This window comes from Branchiostoma belcheri, unplaced genomic scaffold (assembly GCF_001625305.1).
Source record: "Branchiostoma belcheri isolate BF01 breed outbred unplaced genomic scaffold, Haploidv18h27 scaffold85, whole genome shotgun sequence".
NCBI lineage: Eukaryota > Metazoa > Chordata > Leptocardii > Amphioxiformes > Branchiostomatidae > Branchiostoma > Branchiostoma belcheri.
This window is the reverse complement of record NW_017804520.1, coordinates 811,088-832,346: the sequence shown is the minus strand read 5'-3', so window position 1 is coordinate 832,346 and position 21,259 is coordinate 811,088. Positions and strand designations below refer to the sequence as shown.

Here is a 21,259-nt window from a genome sequence, read left to right as displayed (position 1 = left end):
TCGGCGCCCGAAATCTTGCCCCCCCAATCAAAATTTCCTGCCGCCGCCTCTGCACACACTGAGGCTAGCATACCTATCCTTGGTGCTGAATGCCATCCACACACTAACAAATGTACATGTTCACCATCCATATGGTACCTCTCTGAGGTGCTAAATACCATCCACATTTTGACGTCAAGTCCTCAAAGTAATTAAAATGGGTCTTCCATGCATTTAGCATTAGCATCTTAAAATTTAGCAGTAACAGTAACCTATGCATTTCCCTTGAGTTTGAAAAGTATTTTTGGTGCCATAAATATGTGTTAACAACACTATTTTGCCATTTGAGTATATTGAGTCCCCTTGGTTTGTCACAGGTTCATGTCATGGATTGCTACCTTGTGGAAGGAATGAAGGTTCTCTACAGAGTGGGTGTTATACTGCTGGTAAAGTGGCACAAACAAATTAACGGTATGTCATGATAAGATATGTGGCTTATCTTCTGTAAATTATAGTCAAATGGCAGCAACAGGCAACTCCTTGCATTAGATACATCCCAACCAATAAGCAAGCTGTTTTCTGTTTCCGATGTGTACCTGGATTTTTGCTGACCAATCATTGGTCAGTTTTCCGTTTCCTTGTTGTTGCCTAGCCAATCAGTAAGAGGTTTGTACATTTCCCAGGTGCTCCACCCTCTGATGTCCGACAGTCTATCCAGGATTGGTGCCGGAACATCAGCTCACACATCCCAGTCAAGGACATTCTCAAGGTCAGGATAATATGCTGTGTTATTCTGCCAAACCCATGTTATACTATTTATGTATAATATACATATATATTATAACATGGGTTTGGCAGAATAACATAGAGAGAGACAGAGAGAGAGATATCAGCTGCAGGCTATTCCCATTTTGGCCCTGGGCCAGCTTTTTAAAAAGCATTTCTTGCTATTATGGTTGGGCCTAGGAAAAAAAATGTTGTGTTTCATGTCATTGCACGGTAGCACAAATATTGTAGTAATGCATCTATAGCAGCGACACTTGTGCTGCAGTGCAATGTGAACCAGTCAGAATTGCCCTGAGGAAGGTGACAGATGGTCACCGAAACGTCAGCTGAATAAAAGACTTGGTTGTGTAAAAGGAGTCTCTATACTCTGTGACTTACCAACCTGATGAAACTATTCACGGATGGATAACAAGTTGTTAAAGTGGACTCCATATTTTGTGTTCATTTTCTTTAACATGACCCTTCCATAATTCCTGTTTCCACAGAAAGCTTTCAAAATCAGGAACCTGTCCAGGAAGCTGTGCTCCACACTGCAGCAGCGCCACCTGGCGACTCTACAGAGGAAGGGCGCCCCGGCCATAACCATCGACAGCCCCACCCACACCGCCACACACGGCTCCATCGCCCTTTCTCCTGTAGAGTCGAACGTACTGAACCATGCACAGGTTCGTGTTTGTATCTGTATTGTATCAGTAGTTTAATGCAGCCAGCCTAACCATCTTTTGCATAAACACGCCACTTGAGTGAATGGAAATGCAACAACTTTTGTGTACTATTTGTTAAAGGCATTCAGTGCAGTTTTTAGGGCTTGGAAACCTGAGCCAATATTCTAGCCATTTATCTACATACTGAGTTCAAACCACATTATCCCAATGTATATTGACCCTCATGTGGAGCAAACATTCCCAAAATTCTGATGGAAAATGGTTACTGGAAGGGCCCTTGGCTTCCTCAGCTTGGTGACGACATTGTTTACCAGATACCTTTGACCCAGTGTTGACGTCACACTTCAAAGAAGCCACGTGACAAGCCTCACTGGGTCAGTGTACTGAGGAAGACCAGAGTAACTGGTTGAAAGCCCTAGGTGAGAGAACTTCTTCGTGTTGGATCAAAAGTTTTAACTTTAATGAACACCTGTGTGTTTCTCCCCATGTAGATCCATCAGCTGTGGTGCTGGCTGCCCCAGAGGTTCTCCCTGTACGAGCCTCGTGTCATCTTCTCCAGCCACGAGGACGGGTACCACCTGAGGAACCTGTACCAGAAGTGTGCCGACAACCAGCCCATCCTGCTGGTCATCAAGACCAAGAACGATGAGGTTAGCACTCTTCTGTCTCTTTTCTTCCCCTGCTGTCGAATAGTATAGTCTTGTCAGCTTGTCAGATATGGCACAGTTTTGTTTCTTTGCTCCAAGAAGATCCATTTGAGAAGATAAAACTACACTAGTTTCTTTGAACATAGACACTTCCATAGATCTAATTGCATGCAGGGTGGCGCAGAGCAGTGTGGGTACTGTTACAGTAGCTCAGACATCATTTCTATCATGACATTGGTATGTTGCACGTGTGTGTAGGTGCATGGATGGGTGTGTGTCTGTGTGTATGGATGGCATTCAGCACCAAGGACAGGTATCTGTACTGTTATGTGTTATCGTACTAAGGATATCGTACATCCTTGACCTACCCATAGTTCCCCATGGTTCCCAGCATGCAATCTGATCCCTGAAAAGGTCTATGGTAGCACGTTGGCAGAACGCACTGCACCAGTGTGAAACCTGTATTGTATTATGCACATCACTTTGGCAGAATGTCTCATATAAGGTCATAGTCGTGCATGTAAGATTAACATCCCGTCAGTAGTTTCCAAATGTTATGTCGGAAAAGATATCCCCTGCAACAGGTAAAATTCTGATGCTACGGTGACCAAACATCCAACGAAAACCATGAAAACTCAGGTTTTCGCACATACGCAGTACGTTCTGCTGACATGCTGTCTATGGTAAACACAGCAATGACGCCATGTTTCTGTTTGTCCTTCATCTCCAGATATTTGGTGCATTCATCACAGAAAGCCTTGACTACACAGCTGACAAGAACAAAAGCCGGGCGTACTTCGGTACAGGGGAGATGTTCCTGTTTTCCCTGACCCCGGGGCCGGTGAGATACCCCTGGGTGGGGGTGGCAGACAGCGGGGACCTCAGCCCATCCCATAGTATGTTCATCTCGGCTGACAACACAAGTCTGGTCATCGGGGGAGGGTAAGTCAGGACTTTGCACTAGACAATAATCTCCAAGCAGTGACAGCAAAAGATTGTATCAAATTGGCCAGGCAGTATACGTTAGCCAGTATCCATTTGCAGTACTGTCTGGCTAATGGATACTACCTAGCCAATATTTGATACTGTCTTAGCCTGGAATCCATCCGTGAACGCTTTATCTCCACTCCGTTCCTCCGCTCTGCCTTCCATGGTAAAGGCAGAGCGGAGGAACGGAGCGGAGATAAAGCGTTCACCAAAACATCTGCTTGGAGATTACTAGACAAATGTTACGTGAGGTTTTATTCATCATAATTGTAAATTTCTCACTGATTCTGTGTATGCATTGTTACCACTGACTCGAATAAGGCAATAGATATGCATCTGGCAGGAAATTGAAGACAAGACATGAGATAACCTTTGATGATCCAATATGGGACTTTCTGAGACCTTGGACCTAACTTGATCTAAGTGTCCACAATGTACATAGTTCGTGGAACTAAGTGTGAAAAAACAGTCACAGAGAAGCAAACAGACACAAAAAAAATTCCCATTTAAAGGAGGTAATAAGAATATATAATTGTATATAATATGTAATTGGCATATACATGTAGTACTAAAAATGCAAAAAAAACCGAGAGTTTATCATATAAACATTATTATTGCAGAGATGGGGATGGCATATTTCTGGACCAAGAGATGAACCGAGGTCACACCAAGAGATGCAAGACCTTCAACAATGCACCCCTGTGTGCCAGTGGGGACTTCCACTGTGTGTCTGTGGAGGTGTTAGGGTTACAGCAAGAAGACGATTAAGGATCATGCCATTGGATATGTTAGGGGTGGCCAAGAGACTTCTTAAAAAAGGAATAATTGTTACACAAATCAATTTCATTCCTTCACATTTACAAGTCTTATTTGGTTATCTTACAATGTTCAGTACAACCTCCATTCTTTCACTTTTTCACAAAATAATGGAAACTGAAAAAAATGGTCCTGATACCTTGATATTCTGTCCTAGTGATTGAACTTTTAAAAATTTCAATGTTCTCCAAAGTTGTGTGTCATTTTGCTTGCTAAATGACAAGAAAATGAATATTTGTCTCCTGTGAATTAACAATATTGCTTTTTGGCAATGTCAAATTACTTTATCATGAAAGTTCATCTGTGTTGGTAGTAATCATAGTAAAACGTTAAACTTTATTCCAACACACTATTTACAGGGATCAAATTTTCAGCGACCACTGTCGCCTTCATCAGGATAATTAATGACCAATCACTTCAAAACGTGATCTCGCGAGAGTTACGGTTTACAAACACGTGACCTTATTCACACGAGACTTTACTGATACGTGACGTAAGCAATTGATCAATTGATCGATATAAACTCCCTGGCACTTTTGATCAATTGCTTACGTCACGTATCAGTAAAGTCTCGTGTGAATAAGGTCATGTGTTTGTAAACCGTAACTCTCGCGAGATCACGTTTTGAAGTGATTGGTCATTAATTATCCTGATGAAGGCGACAGTGGTCGCTGAAAATTTGATCCCTGTAAATAGTGTGTTGGAATAAAGTTTAACGTTTTACTGTCAAATTAGTTTGTATTTAAATTCTACTTCTCAAAAAAAATTTAGATATTAGAGCCTAAATTGTCTGAAATACAAGCACTACAATCCGTACTTCTCTTAAACTTCTGAAAATAAAGGTCTGTTTAAGTTTTACTATGCATGTCTAGTACCCATTATTTCTACAGGTAATCAAGCCAATAATGGTGATGAAGACTTTTATAAAAATTGATTATTGTCTATTATACATGATGGCTTGAGAGTCATTTAACTTTCCAAAACTTTATTTATCAAAACAGGACTGGAAATACTTCATTTCTGATTCCTGCAATGTGTGATTTATAATGCCAGGCCTGGATTCTTTCAGCTTGCCAAATTGTTTACTCCCTCAGTATATGGAGGTGTGTTACAGTGTGCCTGTCTTTGTGTAGTTATTATGTTTACTAATGGAAAACATATTGTTTTTGCTCTGTTTTTTTCTTCTTTTCCAAACACTGACCTCTAACCTGGTCAATGACCTGAACTAGATAGTCTGTCACCATGGTGACTGGTGTTGGGTTACATAATGTTCCAATTTAATAGCAGGAGGGATTTAGACTCCTGTCTGACCCTATATATGAATGTGTTTGACGAAGAATTAACAGAGCAGACCATATGCAAAGGTAAACATTATGCATTTGCTTTGCAAATTTTACCTTTCTAGCTTTCTTTCTTGTTTTAATATGAAATGATATTAATGTTGTTAAGAGGAAAAATTACAACCATATTTACTAGTCCACACCCACACTGTTATAGAAAAATGTCTTCGTATTGAAAGCAATATTTTTATCAATACTTAGTGACACTTTCTGTTTAAGAAATGTTGGTTTCATCGTGGATCTGTTGTGCAATGTTAAGTACATGTATGTGCCAATTATGCAAATTTCTTATGTCCTTATGTATTACCACTACTTTCAATTATGACAAGTTGACTTATTTGGTCACAAACAATTCGTTTTATCACTGTTAATTCTTCTGTAAATGCACCTGAGTCCTTGTTTGAAGAATCATGTATTTCTTTTGCAATGCATGAAGTAAGTACAAATGTACTACTAATATGTTATCCAGCCATATTGTAACATCCTTGTGTGGAGGTATTGTTTCTGACTGTCAAGGAATTCAAAAATTATTTCTTGGATGTACATTGTATGTACATCCAAGGCAGTGGTCAGCACTTCTTATCTTTTGAAGTATATTTAGGGTTGTGTCTACACTGATTGACATTTTCAACTGCCTTTCATCCTAGGTACAAATGTACATGTGTACCATGTGTTCATCTCAAAGCAGATGTAGGGACCAAGTGTTTTACAATAACTTGTGTGTTTTAAAGTCTCCCTCTAATGTCTACATTTTGCTCTTTTTCTCTGCTAGGACATGGCAAGAGTAAAACAAAAGCTGCACAGCAAAAATTTGTAGAGACTTCTCACAGTAGAGGATTAGTAGTGTTTTAAGTTTGCATCATACAAAATGACAAGGGATGTACAAAAATGCACTTGTATTCTGCAAACACATGAAGCACTTTTTCTGTTTTTTTTTTAATATTCTAAAAATTAATGTACATGTATCTTGCAAATCATGGACTTAAATTTGATTCAAAATTGTTCAGGAACAGTAAGTGGTAGAATAGCACAATGAAATATGCTGTTGTATGCCACTCACCTTTATTGAGCCTATCCTCTAACAGTGATTGTATTAATGAACTGCTTAAGTATTAATTCCTCAACTCTGTAAAAAATGCAGGCTAGAAAATGGCTGGTCATTGAATATAAAATGGTGGATTCTGTTAAAATGACATATATAAATTGTTGAGTTATTGAAATATACCAAGTGTTCAGGGATGTATGTTTACAGTTGAGTTAGGACACAGTACATACATGTGTAGCCTGAATGCACGCCATTAAAAATCGTGGGTGACTAAATGTTCTGATCAATTTTATTTGCATGCTTTTCAATTTTGCATGTATACTTAATATCTTTACTATTGAGATTGTTAAGTATACCAATGAAAAGTGAACTACAAAAATTGCACTGTGCTCATCAAATATATCAATTTATAGGCACCACTGAAAATAGTAGGGTACAGATGAATGTGAAGGTGGGAATAAAAATTTGCAATAGCGTAGGTTTTTGCTACTTGATAAACCTGATGAGTTTTCGTGTCTGGAGAATAAAGAATGATGTTATCCAAATTGTTCTCTTCGTCTATTTCACACACTTGGTCGTGTTTCCTTAAAAAATGTCCATTAGCCTGGTTGGGGATAATGTCCAGATTAAACACGAAAGTATGTAATACACATGGGATCGATTCCGGTATTAACGCAGGGGAAAAAGATTCATCCACACATTTAGTCTCTACCAGACACCTTGGGCTAGCCTGGATGCCATCCGATATGTAACGGCAACCCCGGGGGTGCCGTTACATATCGACTGTGGCATCTAGGCTAACCTTGGGCTGCTATAAGATCGTAGAAATCGTGGCTGAACAATTTGGCTCCCCAGGAGTTCATCTACCGAACAGAGAGCTGACGGCGTTCTTGACATTTGTGAAGAATCCATCACTGCCGCGAGTGCGTGTTTTGCCTGTAACAAACAGGAAGATGGGGATGAGTTTGTAGGCTGTAGTGACTGTACAAGTTGGACTCAGTATCTTGAATGCACCGGTCTAGAGGTCAACAAAGTCGGCCTTGAGGAAAACAGAAGAGAAGCACTTCTGTATTAATTGCCACTGGTGGGTAGAAGTTGGTAGGTACAGAATATTATGAATGCAAAGAAGTGAAAAGGAGACAATTTTATATAAGCTTGTGAGAAAAAGTACGGAAACTGCCAATATCCAGTTATGTCTTGGCAGGGAATTTTCAGCACTTTGTTTTCTCTGTTTTTAATACAATTAAGGCATTGTGTCTTACAAACTTTCCCTTTGACAACACATTCCACGGGATTGGGTTTTGTGCGCGTGAAAAACGTGTGCGTGAAAATATACAAATTAGCTGATTCTGAATAGATTAAAAAACTTTTTGCTGTTCTAAGCCTAAATGTTGTTAAAAGAAGTTTAAATTTGCGCGTGAAAGAATCTGTTTAAAATATTTGAAATCAAGCTTCTAGAAAGGAGAAAAGCTTCAAATTGTTACATTTAACAGTACAAAATGTTATACTAGTAGCTTTTCCTTGTACATGTGTACATGTATTTCTGACAAATTCAAGTGATTTTCAAATGTTCGGGTTTCATGGAATATATGCAAATTAACCCACTCCGAGGGAGCTAATATTTCAGACACAAATTTCAGGTAACAGATGGAAAATTATACCACCGGACAACATTTTCCAATTTTTTCACGCGCAGAAAACCCGTTCCCCATTCCACAACTTTTCCAGTCCTGTTCACAGTCACAGAAAAAAAAAACTAATGAAGGGTACAGACGTGCAGCTGACTTCTTCCTGTAGTTGACACAACCCCGACAGTGGCAGTGGTCAGCAGTTTTGCCGCACCAGTTTCCAGGGGAGCAGCATGGGGTTACACCGTCAGGGTCACATTCAGCAGGCCTGCCGTCTTTTAAAGGAAACTTTCGGCCACATCGCCAATCTTTGCGCCACTTCTTATACCCTGTTGGAAAAATAGTTATGAAAGCAAAGATTTGATCCCCCCCCCCAACAAACATGAATATAGCAGGAAGATGAAGAGAGAAAATGAGGTGACCGTTGTACCATTCAGCTTTCCCCTGGTTAAGAATGGATACTAGTACTGATGACAACCTTTCGAAATTAATATAATGAACAGTCAATCCACCAGGCAAGCGGCACTGTAGGTAATATACGTTAGACACCAACCTGCTTTGACGGGTGGATCGGTTCTCACTTTGACGGGTGGATCGGTTCCTACTTTGACTGGTGGATCGGTTCCCACTTTGACTGGTGGATCGGTTCCCACTTTGACTGGTGGATCGGTTCCCACTTTGACGGGTGGATCGGTTCCCACTTTGACGGGTGGATCGGTTCCACTTTGACGGTGGATCGGTTCCACTTTGACGGGTGGATCGGTCGTCATCTGCAGTGTGCTTTGATCTCGGTAGAGAGCGTTGGTAAACTGTGACCTGCCGACGAACGTGTAGGTTGTTGCGGCCAGCTGTTCTGATCTGTTTGAATCTTTACCTAGAGGAGTCAGTGGAAGGAAACTAAGGCCATGTTGATTTGATTATATGGATGACATCCGCGCGCGCATGAATTTTCGGCCGTTTCCAAAAAAAAAAAGTTTTCAACCATACTGTAAATCGTGCAAAACAGTTGCTAAATGAGCAAAAATATACCATAAGTTGCAAGGAAAACATTTAGAAACGATACCAATGTCGTAGAATGCCAAAATCAAAGGAAAAAAAGAACAAAAATGTAAAGAAATGAATTCGAAGAGTAGATTATCGCCATAACATATTCTGTCCCATTTGTTCAACCTTCATGACCACGTAGATTTCATAGTGAAAGCAACTTTTTTTTTGCGAAACTTTTTTTTATTCGCACGCGCGCATCAGTTTTGGGGTTCCCAGAGGATGTCATCAATCAACATGTCAACATATAATCAAATCAACATGGCCTAAGAGAGAGAAGGTCGATCGAGTACCTGCGCGGGTGACGCATCAAAAATAATCTAAAAAAAACAGTAACAATTTACCGAATGAAACAAATCAAAAGAACAATTATCTCATATTTCCCCCTTAAAAATAATTTTTCATATCATTTAGCACGACGAATGTATGACATCATTTTGACGATTTGGGCGGTTAAATGCTGAAATATATAATTTGCATGTTACATAGCCGGTGCCTATCCCTAAGTGTCTGATTATACAACGAGTTGACACATCTACCGACAATAGTTTCACCAGATTGGTAGAACATAGAATATAGGGATTTTCTTGTAACACAACCAAAACTTTTCTCATGTTGCTTACGTTTCGGTGTCTATCATCAGATATCTGATAGACTGACCGAAGCGTAAGCAAGCTGAGGGAATATTTGGTTATGTAAAAATAAAATCCCTATATCCTATCTACGCTTCCAGGACAAGTTTCAGACTCGATAATAGGAATGTGATGCAAAATATGCATATAAAATTCTGATGGTTTTCACAAGGTAACTGGATATCGTGGGCTTGTCGTCTGGGCTTTGTCGGGGTCGCACGTAACAGTCTGCCGCCAGGTTGAACTTACACGCTGTGGGGAATATTTGCCGGGACCTGACTTACACGGCAGATACATCTATTCCATTCACAATACAAGAAAAGAGTCCTACATTGTAGTAGAAAGGTAACATTTGCAAAGCAAATGCATAGTGTTTACCTTTGCATATTGTCTGTTCTGTTAATTCTTACTCAAACACATTCATGTATACATGTGTGGTGACAGGAGTCTAAATCCCTCCTTGTATAAAATTGCAACATGATGCAACCCAACACTAATTACCATGGTGACAGACGGTCTGCTTCAGGTCATTGACCTTATTTGTTTGGAGAAGAAGAGGAAGAAACTGAGCAAAAACAATATGTTTTCCTTCGGTAAACATAATACATTTATTCTTACATCTGCTCATTGCGCAGTGAATGCAATTTGACCATGATTTTTGTAGCAACGAAATGTTTGCTTACCATTTTGAGGGATGCACCCCACGACAACAATTATGCTGAACCAGACCAACATTTTCTGCTTGGTGGTCACCATTCCCAAAGACTACGAGACGTAGAAATGCTAGCACAGACAAAAATCGCTTCGAAAATTTGGCACCAGGACTGACCACCTGCTTGCTCAGATTTTCGAACCGCAGTTTCTTGCATACCACATTGTACTGAGGCTTTAGCCTGTAGGAAATTAGTCTACAACTGAACACACCACCTTTGACCAAACTCCGAATGAAACGTACATGAGAAAGATCAACGCGTCTGAAATGACCACTGGAGACCAAGTTGAAACGGTCTGTGCTTCTTTGTAGAGTCTGTCGGCTTTAGCAGCAAAGCCAATAGTGCAAAACACGAAAGAAAGGGGACGTTTATATATACATGTACATGTCTTTTTCTGAAAATCCTGCGAGGGACTGAAGAATAACGCCCAGCCTACCATCAGAGATTGTGTAATGCCGAGGACTGTAATGCTTGAAGGTCACAACCCGGGGCCCGGTCGTGCAGTCACAAGTTGCAGCAGCAAAAAGCATACTAGTATATATATATATAATGTCACAGGGGAGATTGGAATCCAGGGGGATCCGGAATCCTCCTAGGGGAGATTGGAATCCCTATTTCCCCTAGGAGAATCTGGAATCCTCCTGGGGGAGATAGGGATTCCAATCTCCCCTAGGGGAAATTGGAATCCTGATATTCAGATCCCAATTCAGTAATAGAAATACTAGAACTCATAGATTGAATCATTTCACACTTTATGTTTCAATCAATTTCAGCATAGGTAAGTGAATATATAAATCAGACTCAGATATTTTCATTAGGCCATTGTGAGATAGTGACTCCAAAACCAGTTTTTCCAGTTTGCTAGTGATTTGTAAATTCTGAATAAAATCATGGTTTGTAAGAATATTGTTGTTTCCTTTAGGCCACACCAATTTAATTTGTTGGTTCTCGGATTTTTTCAGAAAAAATATGAAGCGACAGGGCGAAAAAAAATAAAAATAAAAACAGGTCTAGGCATCCTATTGTGCATATTCATGATATGATTCCTTTATTCTTTGTTCACGCAAACATCCCGACCATCCAACGCAACATTACATAGATGTTTCTCCGAAAGTGTAGAGAAACGGCAATGCGTTCATCTTGTGCTACTACCGGACATTATCGAAACTTACAACATTCAGCGTCACCCAAGCGTGCCAACATGAAATTCTCTATCTTCTAGTCTTGTACATGAGAATTGTAACACATTAGTCTCTACCAGACACATTGGGCTGCTGTATTAAAGATAGTAGAAATTGTGGCTGAACAATTTGGCTCCTCAGGAGGTCAGAAGCTGCAGTGTTTATTAACTTTACATCCGCTAGGGGTCGCGCCTAGACAAAGATGTTTTACCATCTGCCAAATATAGTATTACAGGTGCTGTACCTTAATTCTCTGATACTACAGTCTACTGATCAAGTGAAACACTCTTGGCTAACACCTACATGGTACAGAATATTATAAATGCAAATAAGTGAAAAGAAGTCAATTTCATTTAAACTTATGAGAAAAAAAGTACGGAAACTGCTGATATCCAGCGATGTCTTGGCAGGGAATTTTCAGCACTAAATGTTTTCTCGACTACTCACATAGTTAACCTTGACGTCAAATTCACAAATGTAGGACAACTGTGGCAATGTGTCTTACAAACTTTCCAATAAACTAGAAAAGTAACGTTTGCAAGGCAAATGCATAATGTTTACCTTCACATATGGTCTGCTCTGTTGATTCTTACTCAAACACATTCATATACTAGTATATGATCAGACAGGAGTGTAAGTCCCTCCTGCTATAAAATTGCAACATGATGTAAGCCAACACTAGTTACCATGGTAATAGATACAACATTGGTCACTGTTTGGAGAAGAAGAAAATAGGATGAAGAAACTGAGCAAAAACAATATGTTTTCCTTCGGTAAACTTAAATATATAACAATGAAATTGATAAAGTACCAACGAAGATATGATAAACCAAAATTATGTTTTGATATATATAAGGTAAGTTAGATAAGGCATGTCGGGTTGTTACAGTACTCCCAGCGTGTGCTAGGGTCCGTTGTGTAGCACCACAGAGTGGTCTCGTCACTGTCTGGATTGCGGCAGTAGTTCTCGGCCACGTCAGGGTCAGTCCCCGGCCCTGACGTCCCCGGCCAGTAGTTGTGATGAAAGTGAGGAGTGTTGGAATCCCATCGCTGGCAGGTCCTCCCACTTTTAGTGACGGAGAGGTTGCCGCGGTAGTCCGATCCGTCAAGCTTTCCTGGGCAGACTGGAGCAAGATCAACAATCCGTCAGGATTTATGCTTGGGGGCGTTAGCTTCAGTTCACGGCAGTCTGACATTTTGTTGCTCAAAGAGCGTCTCGTCCAGTCATTAAGAAACAGGTTTCAGGATCATTTTGCAACTTATACGAGTAGAACAGGCCATCCCCCACACACTGTCAAATGCCTTCCTATGGCAAGAATAAAAGCAAACGAGAATAATAGCAAGAGTAAATAATAACCTGTTTCGTCCACAGTCATGCCGCATGGGTCTTCATCACGTGATTCTTCATTTGAACCAGCCGGATCTGAAGTACAGGGAAGATTGTTATGAGACATAATCATCCAGTTGTCCAGTACTGTTCACAGACACAGATACGAGGAAAAATAACGACATTATGAAGGGTACAGACGTGTAGCTGGCTTCTTGCTGTAGTCGACACAATGCCAACAGTCGCAGTGCCAAATAGTTTTGCCGCACCAGTTTCTAGGGGAGCAACATGGGTCCACACTGTCAGGGTCACATTCAGCAGGACTGCCGTCTTCTAAAGGAAACTCTTGGCCACATCGCCCATCATCGCGCCACTTCTTATACCCTGTTGGAACGACACTTAAAACATGAAATCAAATATTTCACCCCTCCATGGAGTATGTACCGCTGTGGTGAACTTTTATACACCTGTTTAACAAATAAAAACCTGTTTCGTCCACAGTCATGCCGCATGGGGCTTCATCACGTGATTCTTCATTTGAACCAGCCGGATCTGAAGTGCAGGGAAGATTGTAATGAGACATAAAGACATCTAACGCAAGTTCATGGCGGCAAAAAACATTCTGTCTAATATTGACAATTACTGCCATTTCTTAGCAAATTTTTGTCAACATTTCTTACCTGAAATAGCCCCAAAAAGTTACATGATGAATACCTTTATTTTTTGGGGGGGGGGGCGCTCATAATAAACTGAAATTACATTGGATGCCTTTAAAATCAAAGGACTTTACATATAGTGCCAATATGGAAGTTACAGATTGCTATAGAAATGAAGCCGTAAGTAGAAAGAACTTGTGGTGACATACGCTGTGCCAGCTGGCAGATGAATTTATTAGAGAAATCGCACCGCATGCTATTCCATCCTTCCGATATCCACCCGTAGTAGTGTGCGCAACCTTCAGGCTGGTACGGTACCCAGTTCCCCCAGTCGGCGGTGATGTTGTGTGGAGTCCCGTCTGCCCACTTCCACTCACCCTCACGGTGCTCATCGCTCAGTCCGAACCAGACATATCCAGACGCGGGCCCAACCAGGGCGTTCTTCAGCCTGAACAAGAAGGCGTCGAGCTGTTTGTTCTTCGGCATGGCCAGGAGCCCCCCGTCTGCTGCGCACTGCTCCCTGGCCTGGTCGTAGGTCTTGCTTTGGTTGTACACCTTGTAGAATGCACCATCATGCGCAATGTAGCCAGTAGGGCAACCTGAAGAAGCTGTTATAATCCTTAAGTTAAAGGTTTTAGGTTTTAGTTTGGTTGCACACCTTGTAGAATATCATCATGCGCAATATAGTCATTGGGACATCCTAAAGATTTATTATTATCCTTCACTTTGCACTGAAGCTATGTGTTATCCGTGAGTCACTGTGCACTGAAGTTAGGTGTTACTGGTTCACTGTGCACTGAAGCTAGGTGTTACTCGAGTACTCGTTCACTGTGCACTGAAGCTAGGTGTTACTGGTTCACTGTGCACTGAAGCTACATGTAGGTGTTACTGGTCCACTGTGCACTGAAGCTAGGTGTTACTGGTTCACTGTGCACTGAAGCTAGGTGTTACTGGTTCACTGTGCACTGAAGCTAGGTGTTACTGGTTCACTGTGCACTGAAGCTAGGTATTAATGGTTCACTGTGCACTGAAGCTAGGTGTTACTGGTTCACTGTGCACTGAAGCTATGTGTTACTCGTTCACTGTGCACTGGAGCTAGGTGTTACTGGTTCGGTCACTGGTACACTGTGCGCTGAAGCTAGGTGCACGTGTTACCTGTTCACTGTGCACTGAATCTAGTCGTTAGATTGCGGCCCCACGCGTAAAGTAATTGTACAAAAAATCAAATGACGTTACCTTGTGAGCTGGAGGGGGTAAATGACTGTGTTGTTTCTGTTGTCCAGAAAGGGCCATTTGTAAAACTTGTAATTGGCTGTAATGGAAGACCGATTGAATGATGTTAGGTTGCTGTTTTACGTGTAAAAAGTATCGATCATATGAGATTCCACAGAGACGGAAAACCTCCAAAGAACGAGGGTAGAAGACGAAATGTTACTTCATCACTAGAAAGCTTTAAACAATGAATAAAGAGACTCAATTAAGACAAACAAGGGGTTTATTAGCCGACGTTTCGGTGACCGTCAGTCTCTTTCTTCAGGGCAATTCTGTCAGCAGAACGTCGCGGCTGAATAAACCTCTTAGTTGTGGAAAAAGAGTCTCTTTATTAAGTGACTAACCAAGCTGTCAAAACTATTTCAGGGAGCTTTAAACCATGTTTAGAGTTAAATATTTAACGGCTAGTTGTAAAAAAAACCGTTCGGTGTAATATAGCAGGAGCGCCGCGTGCCTGCGAAGCTCGTGCGTTACGCGAGGGACGGTTATACCGGCAGATACAGATACAGAGCGCTTACCATTTGGACATCCTGGGCATACTTGTAGAAAGATACACCGGTGATAATTCCGCCGGCGGTTCATAACAACACGACAATAGTTGTTTTTAAAAAAGTCGTCAAGGCAGGATATCTGCGTCCTGGAAAATAACAACAATAATTGAAACGTCAAACAGATAGAAATGAATTCCATTTGTCAATTCCTTTCTAAATTGAGATATTGATATACGGTCTTTACTGCGAAACAACCATGGTTATGTTCACCACGCTTATGTTGGCCATGCTTTTAAGCATTAAAATGATTTAGATACATAGGCATGATAGCAATATATAGATAACCTTTCAAACGAAAACAAGTGCCCAATGGCGACAATTCTCCGTGAAGTTTTATATCTTGCATATCAAACACAAATACAGCTGTCCCTGGTGCTGACATGCCAGTCCCAGTGACACAAGCACAGCTGTCTCTGGTGCTGAAATGACAGTCCCACTAACACAGGGACAGCTGTCTCTGGTGCTGAAATGACAGTCCCACTAACACAGGGACAGCTGTCTCTGGTGCTGAAATGACAGTCCCACTAACACAGGGACAGCTGTCTCTGGTGCTGAAATGACAGTCCCACTAACACAGGGACAGCTGTCTCTGGTGCTGAAATGACAGTCCCACTAACACAGGGACAGCTGTCTCTGGTGCTGAAATGACAGTCCCACTAACACAGGGACAGCTGTCTCTGGTGCTGAAATGACAGTCCCACTAACACAGGGACAGCTGTCTCTGGTGCTGAAATGACAGTCCCACTAACACAGGGACAGCTGTCTCTGGTGCTGAAATGACAGTCCCACTAACACAGGGACAGCTGTCTCTGGTGCTGAAATGACAGTCCCACTAACACAGGGACAGCTGTCTCTGGTGCTGAAATGACAGTCCCACTAACACAGGGACAGCTGTCTCTGGTGCTGAAATGACAGTCCCACTAACACAGGGACAGCTGTCTCTGGTGCTGAAATGACAGTCCCACTAACACAGGGACAGCTGTCTCTGGTGCTGAAATGACAGTCCCACTAACACAGGGACAGCTGTCTCTGGTGCTGAAATGACAGTCCCACTAACACAGGGACAGCTGTCTCTGGTGCTGAAATGACAGTCCCACTAACACAGGGACAGCTGTCTCTGGTGCTGAAATGACAGTCCCACTAACACAGGGACAGCTGTCCCTGGTGCTGAATCGACAGTCCCGCTTACACAGCTATCCCTGGTGCTGAAATGTCCCACTTTCATTTACTACACACTAGTAAGAAAAATCGTATTTATTTTACAAGATATCGTAGTAGGTGCAAACCATAAGTCACAATCACAACAGATACAAGTTTACGTACTCGCAACGATACACAACAACCACCTTATGTCTGCTTATAGAACCTCGGCTACCAGACAACTACTAACCTACCACGGCCTGTTCCACAGGATTGTAAAAGTAGGGGTGTTACTGAAATATGCATTTACTTCAAAATAAAAACTGCTATGTTAAAAAGAAGAAAACGCGCATCATCACGAACATAATGGCACACCACAAAATACAACATACAACGGACACAACCATATGCTTTAACTGCGAACACATTTAAAATCAGCCCCCATACATTAGCAACTGACGACCAATGCCGATTATAAACAAAGGGGACCCTGTGTTTTAGCTGAGAACGAAAAAAAAACAATACTCCTGAAGAAAGGATACCACCTTCACGGAGTAATAAAATCAGACAGATGGAAAATATTAATGGTCGGTACAACATACAGGTTGACATCATATAATATAGATCTTACCGCCTGCTCTTTGTGGGCGGACGTTAGCCACGTGCATCTGATTAGGGATTAAGGCGCCTTGAGCGTTCCTCTGATCCGGGATTTGGGCGTACATCTGATTGGGGATCAGGGCGTTTAGTACCGCGTTGGTTGGATTAGAGTTCAGGACGTTTTGAGCACAGGTTGGACTTGGATGAAGAGTCTTCAGGGGATGTCGTACTTGGCGTAGGTTTCTGTTGTCTCCAACAAAGACTGAAGTGTCAGTATCATCATTGGATGAACCATTGCTGCAGTCTGCAACATTTTTTATTTTGTTACTTGACTCCTTTGTTTGCGTTTCTTCTGAACTCGACGCCATGTATGCCACGTCATCCTGACACATGTATTTAACAGCGTAGGGTTGGATATCGACATTAGTAGGGCTGATCTCGCTAGTGTGTTCTACGAGAACTGCTGAACACTTGTGTTCTGCGTGTTTTCCATTGTCTTGATCGTCTTGAGTCTGGTATCTAACAGCATATGGTTGGATGCAAGGGTTACCATCACGTTCTATGCGTTTGTCATTGTCCTCATCGTCTTTTTCTTGGTATTTGACAGCATATGGCTGGATGCTACGTTTTGTGTGTATGTTATTGTCATCATGTTCTTCGCTGTTGTATACGTATCTGACAGAGTATGGCTGGCTAGAAGTGGTGTCTTCCCATTTTGTCAGTTCGTTATTGCCATCGTCATCTTTTTCTTTGTATTTGACAGCATGTAGCTGGTTGCAGACGTTGTCATCACATCTTCTGTGTTTGTTCTTGTCTTCATCATCATCTTCTTCTGTCTGGCACCCGGCAGCATATGGCTGGATGCAGGGTTTGTCATAAATATCAGTTGACCTTGCGGATTCAGGGACAAGGTTTGGCTCGTCCATCAGGTTAGAGTTCCCGGTAGTTTGTGGAAAGATCGAGTTGGTATCCATGGTGTTTTGCGGGTAAACTGGGTTAGAGTTCCCTGGGTAGATCGGATTAGTCTTCCCAGCGTTTTGCTGGAAAGTCAGGTCCTGGTCCATGGCGTATTGTCGGTAGATCAAGCGGGTGTTCCGCAGCGTGTTGCGGGTAAATTGTATCACGGTTCACTTCATTTGGGGTGTACATTGAATCAGTGCTCAGGTTGCTTCGAGTGTATGTCAGTTTAGGGCAGAGTAGACGTTGGTTTTGGTGTATGTTACTGTCATATCCTGCCAAAACATCAGTGTCATCCTCGGATGAGTCTTGTCCTGCCGTGTTGACTGAAATGGCATTGCTGCTGCTTGTCGCCGCTTCTGATCTCTGAAAGGATTCATCTGTTTTAGCTTCTCCCAAGCCAAATGCAACATTCTCGTGTAGGTATGCAACAGCGTATGGTTGAACCTCACCATCAGTAGGGCTGGTCTGAAATGTTGATGATTTTCAGCGTAATTATTATCTTTCTCTTGATATGCGACGGCGTACGGTTGGATGCAGGTGGTGTTATCATGTTTTGTAGACTTGTCATCGTGATCATCATCACCGCCATCTTGATATTTGATAGCATAAGGCTGGATGCAGTCACTGTCAGGGGGCCTGAAGATACTCTTCACAGTTCCCACGTTCTGAATTGCTGGCAGCATGTTGCCTCTTGACAAATCGTCTGGCCTGACGCCTGGTACAGAGTTGGCTGCGAAGTCGTCTGCCATGATTCTGAAGAGTTGTTGTTAATGTTGACGATACGACAGCTACAGGTGGTTCTGAGGTAGACGCGATTACAGGGTAGTTTTTCTGCCACTTACATCAAACAGGTTGTCGCTGATTCCCTTGCCTGTTTGATTTCCCGACGTTTATAATCCCTTTCTTACACTCGTATTCGTCTGATTTCAAGAGTGTAGTCAAGGCAGAGACGAATTTATGCCGGATAAGTTTTCTTAGTCATTTCAGCACATGTTTAATGCATTACCGTTCGCACATCACTACTTCTTGTGTACCCCCGTGTGTATCGTTCCGGTTTGATCCGAACAGTTCAGAGAATAACGCCGTAAATTCTTTCACTTTGTTGCCCACGTGAGATAAACTTAAGATTTCGTGGATTTTTTTTTTCATTCAAAATATTGCATTGTACTTTGTATTGACTTACAGAAAGTTTGAGTGCTGCGTGTGAAAGTTGTCTAGTGTCATCTGCTTGGATGTTTATCTCCTTTATCTCGGAATCAAAGAAGGTTAAAGCCAAGCTATGTCGTATTGTACTGAGGCTTTAGCCTCTCTGGATAGGAAATCAGTCTACAGTCTACAACACACCAGCTTTGACCAAACTCCGAATGAAACGTAGATGAGAAAGATGAACGCTTTGGAAATGTCGACAAATGAAGACCAAGTTATAAAGGTCTGTGTTTGTAGATTTTTGTCGGTCTTATTATAGGAGCGAAGCCGCTAGTACAAAACAAAAACAAAAAAACTTTTGCTGAAAATCTTGCGTGGGATTTATAAGAATGACGCCCAGACTATCAGTGATTGTATTGTGTAAGGGAAATGTGACCTTTAAAATGGGAAATGTAGTGACTGCCTAACTCTGTACTGGAAGCTTTTACCTCAATGTAAGTTTTGGTCAGTGAGGAGGGCGCTTGAGTTCAAATCCCAAAGACTTTTTAAAATTGTACATACTGCTTTCTCGGCTTAGCACTCAGCATCTGTGAGAAAGAGTAAGGGAAGATCGGACACACACCACTACCAGCAGGCTAGCCCCCTGCTGTAGTGATTGCACAACTGTGTGGCCCAAGGGCTACAGAAATGGAGATTGACACCACCCCTATTCTCTGCACAGAGTGGAATGGGACCTTTTTTTTTAACCAGGTAGAGAATTTTGAAGTACACTAGTAGTTTAAAACACTTCATAGACACCATGAAGGGGACAGGAAAGCTGGACGCTTTGGGTGGGGCTGATGACGCAATCGCTAAGCGGCACCTTGCGGTTTTGTCTATGTATGCATCATGTAACTTTACATTTATATTCCGGTGGCGCAAACACAGTTCCATGAAGGTCAGTGATGTTGAAATCTGTCATGTTTGTTCTATCACACGTTCCGTCCGTGTGGCCTTTACAGCATGGCCCTTTTGGTGGTTCCGCAAAACTGTTTTGGGCATAACATAATATGTCATATCACTTCCGCCTGAGTCAGTGTGACTTTCGCGGGAAAACTGTCCCGGCATGCTCTGCGGCCAGTTGAGTCAGCAAGAACGTGCGAAGAATGAAAGGGTAGTCCTGGTTGGTCGGTTTTTCAAGGATTACCTCTTCACTACGTTTTTATCCTTCATAATAGAAATAGCTGCGTATATCTTAGTAAGCGATTTCCTATTTATTCTTTGTCTGAAACAGGCCAAATGGGTTTACCAAAGATTTTTACAGGAATCGTTTAGAATCAGGGTGGGTCAGCACTGACCAATAAGAGGCCTTGTACTATTTCCGCTCGGCTGTTTCAGTGACGTCAAAGTTGGCCGGCATTTTGGATTTCTGGGTTGAGAGAACGGGAGGATTTCCCTCAGATTTCCCCAAAAATGTCGTCTGGAGAAAGCTATGCCGACTTCTTGAACAACAGGATCAGAAGTTACAAGCATAAAGGCCGTGATGCTGAGGTAAGTTGTAGATCTTAGCCTGAAATGGGTCGTTGTTGTCGAGGGAGAAATGTCCAGACAGTCATGACGCCGTGTTTTGGCTTGGAGACAACCTATCATTCAATTCCCCGCACATCTTTCGTGGTTTGCTGTCGAAATCGTCCGATTTCCTGTCCATAGATATGATTAAAATGATCCTGATGTCACGACTGTGTTTGTTGCCATACATCTAGGTTAGTTACACTCCAGAAATCGTCGGCAGACGACGTAATTTTTTTCGTCTGTCTTCCGATCACTTCACTTCAAAAATGGCGCCTGGCCCGACTTGTATGTTGAGCGAGCAACACATGCGACAAATTTACGCGTTTTTAACGAACAGATCAGCTCCAAAGACCGTAAAATCACACCACCAACATGACCTACGATATCTACACACTTTGTTTAGTTACACCTAGAAGGTTTTGATGGCAAAAATTAGGCGAAAACGACCGGAAAACGCGAGAAAAATTGCGGTATTTGGTTATACTGGGACGTTGCCAACCAAAATGGCTGGACTATGCAGGTTGGGGAGGGGGGCAGTCGCCCAACATCATATGATTGGTTTAAGTTATCGTGTTGTAAACAAAACTCTTTTA

General features: G+C 42.0%; 4 protein-coding genes across 6 annotated transcripts in view; 2 read left to right on the top strand and 2 right to left on the bottom strand.

Moving 5' to 3' along the window:
- Window positions 1–4,157, top strand: part of LOC109487029 (TBC1 domain family member 24-like) — a 29,448-nt gene extending 25,291 nt beyond the window's left edge. Inside the window, exons 9-14 of the mRNA XM_019790962.1 lie at window positions 357–450; window positions 663–748; window positions 1,251–1,430; window positions 1,922–2,080; window positions 2,808–3,019; window positions 3,685–4,157. Of these exons, the coding sequence (XP_019646521.1) occupies window positions 357–450; window positions 663–748; window positions 1,251–1,430; window positions 1,922–2,080; window positions 2,808–3,019; window positions 3,685–3,832 (879 nt within the window). The 3' untranslated portion in view covers window positions 3,833–4,157. The remainder of the gene's footprint in view (window positions 1–356; window positions 451–662; window positions 749–1,250; window positions 1,431–1,921; window positions 2,081–2,807; window positions 3,020–3,684) is intronic.
- The window catches only part of LOC109487032 (importin subunit alpha-3-like), a 32,619-nt gene that overhangs the window by 2,118 nt on the left and 9,242 nt on the right, over window positions 1–21,259 (top strand). The window contains exon 1 of one of the 3 annotated variants that reach the window (XM_019790970.1): window positions 20,278–20,645. The exons of 1 other annotated variant lie outside the window; for it this stretch is intronic. In XM_019790970.1, coding sequence (XP_019646529.1) covers window positions 20,568–20,645 — 78 coding nt within the window. In that variant the 5' untranslated portion in view covers window positions 20,278–20,567. Of the gene's footprint in view, window positions 1–20,277; window positions 20,646–21,259 lie in introns of those variants that run through there. One more of the 3 variants, XM_019790969.1, reaches the window with a different exon arrangement.
- LOC109487004 (C-type lectin lectoxin-Lio3-like) lies at window positions 12,325–15,247 on the bottom strand. The gene is made up of 3 exons (XM_019790919.1): window positions 15,237–15,247; window positions 13,656–14,065; window positions 12,325–12,587 (listed from the first exon to the last, which is right to left on the bottom strand). Exons 1-3 carry the CDS (start codon window positions 15,245–15,247, stop codon window positions 12,325–12,327), a joined length of 684 nt encoding a protein of 227 aa, XP_019646478.1.
- On the bottom strand, window positions 15,335–18,718 carry LOC109487003. The gene is made up of 4 exons (XM_019790918.1): window positions 18,496–18,718; window positions 18,233–18,445; window positions 17,465–18,015; window positions 15,335–15,355 (listed from the first exon to the last, which is right to left on the bottom strand). The coding sequence occupies exons 1-4, from the start codon at window positions 18,716–18,718 to the stop codon at window positions 15,335–15,337; spliced, it is 1,008 nt and encodes a 335-aa protein (XP_019646477.1).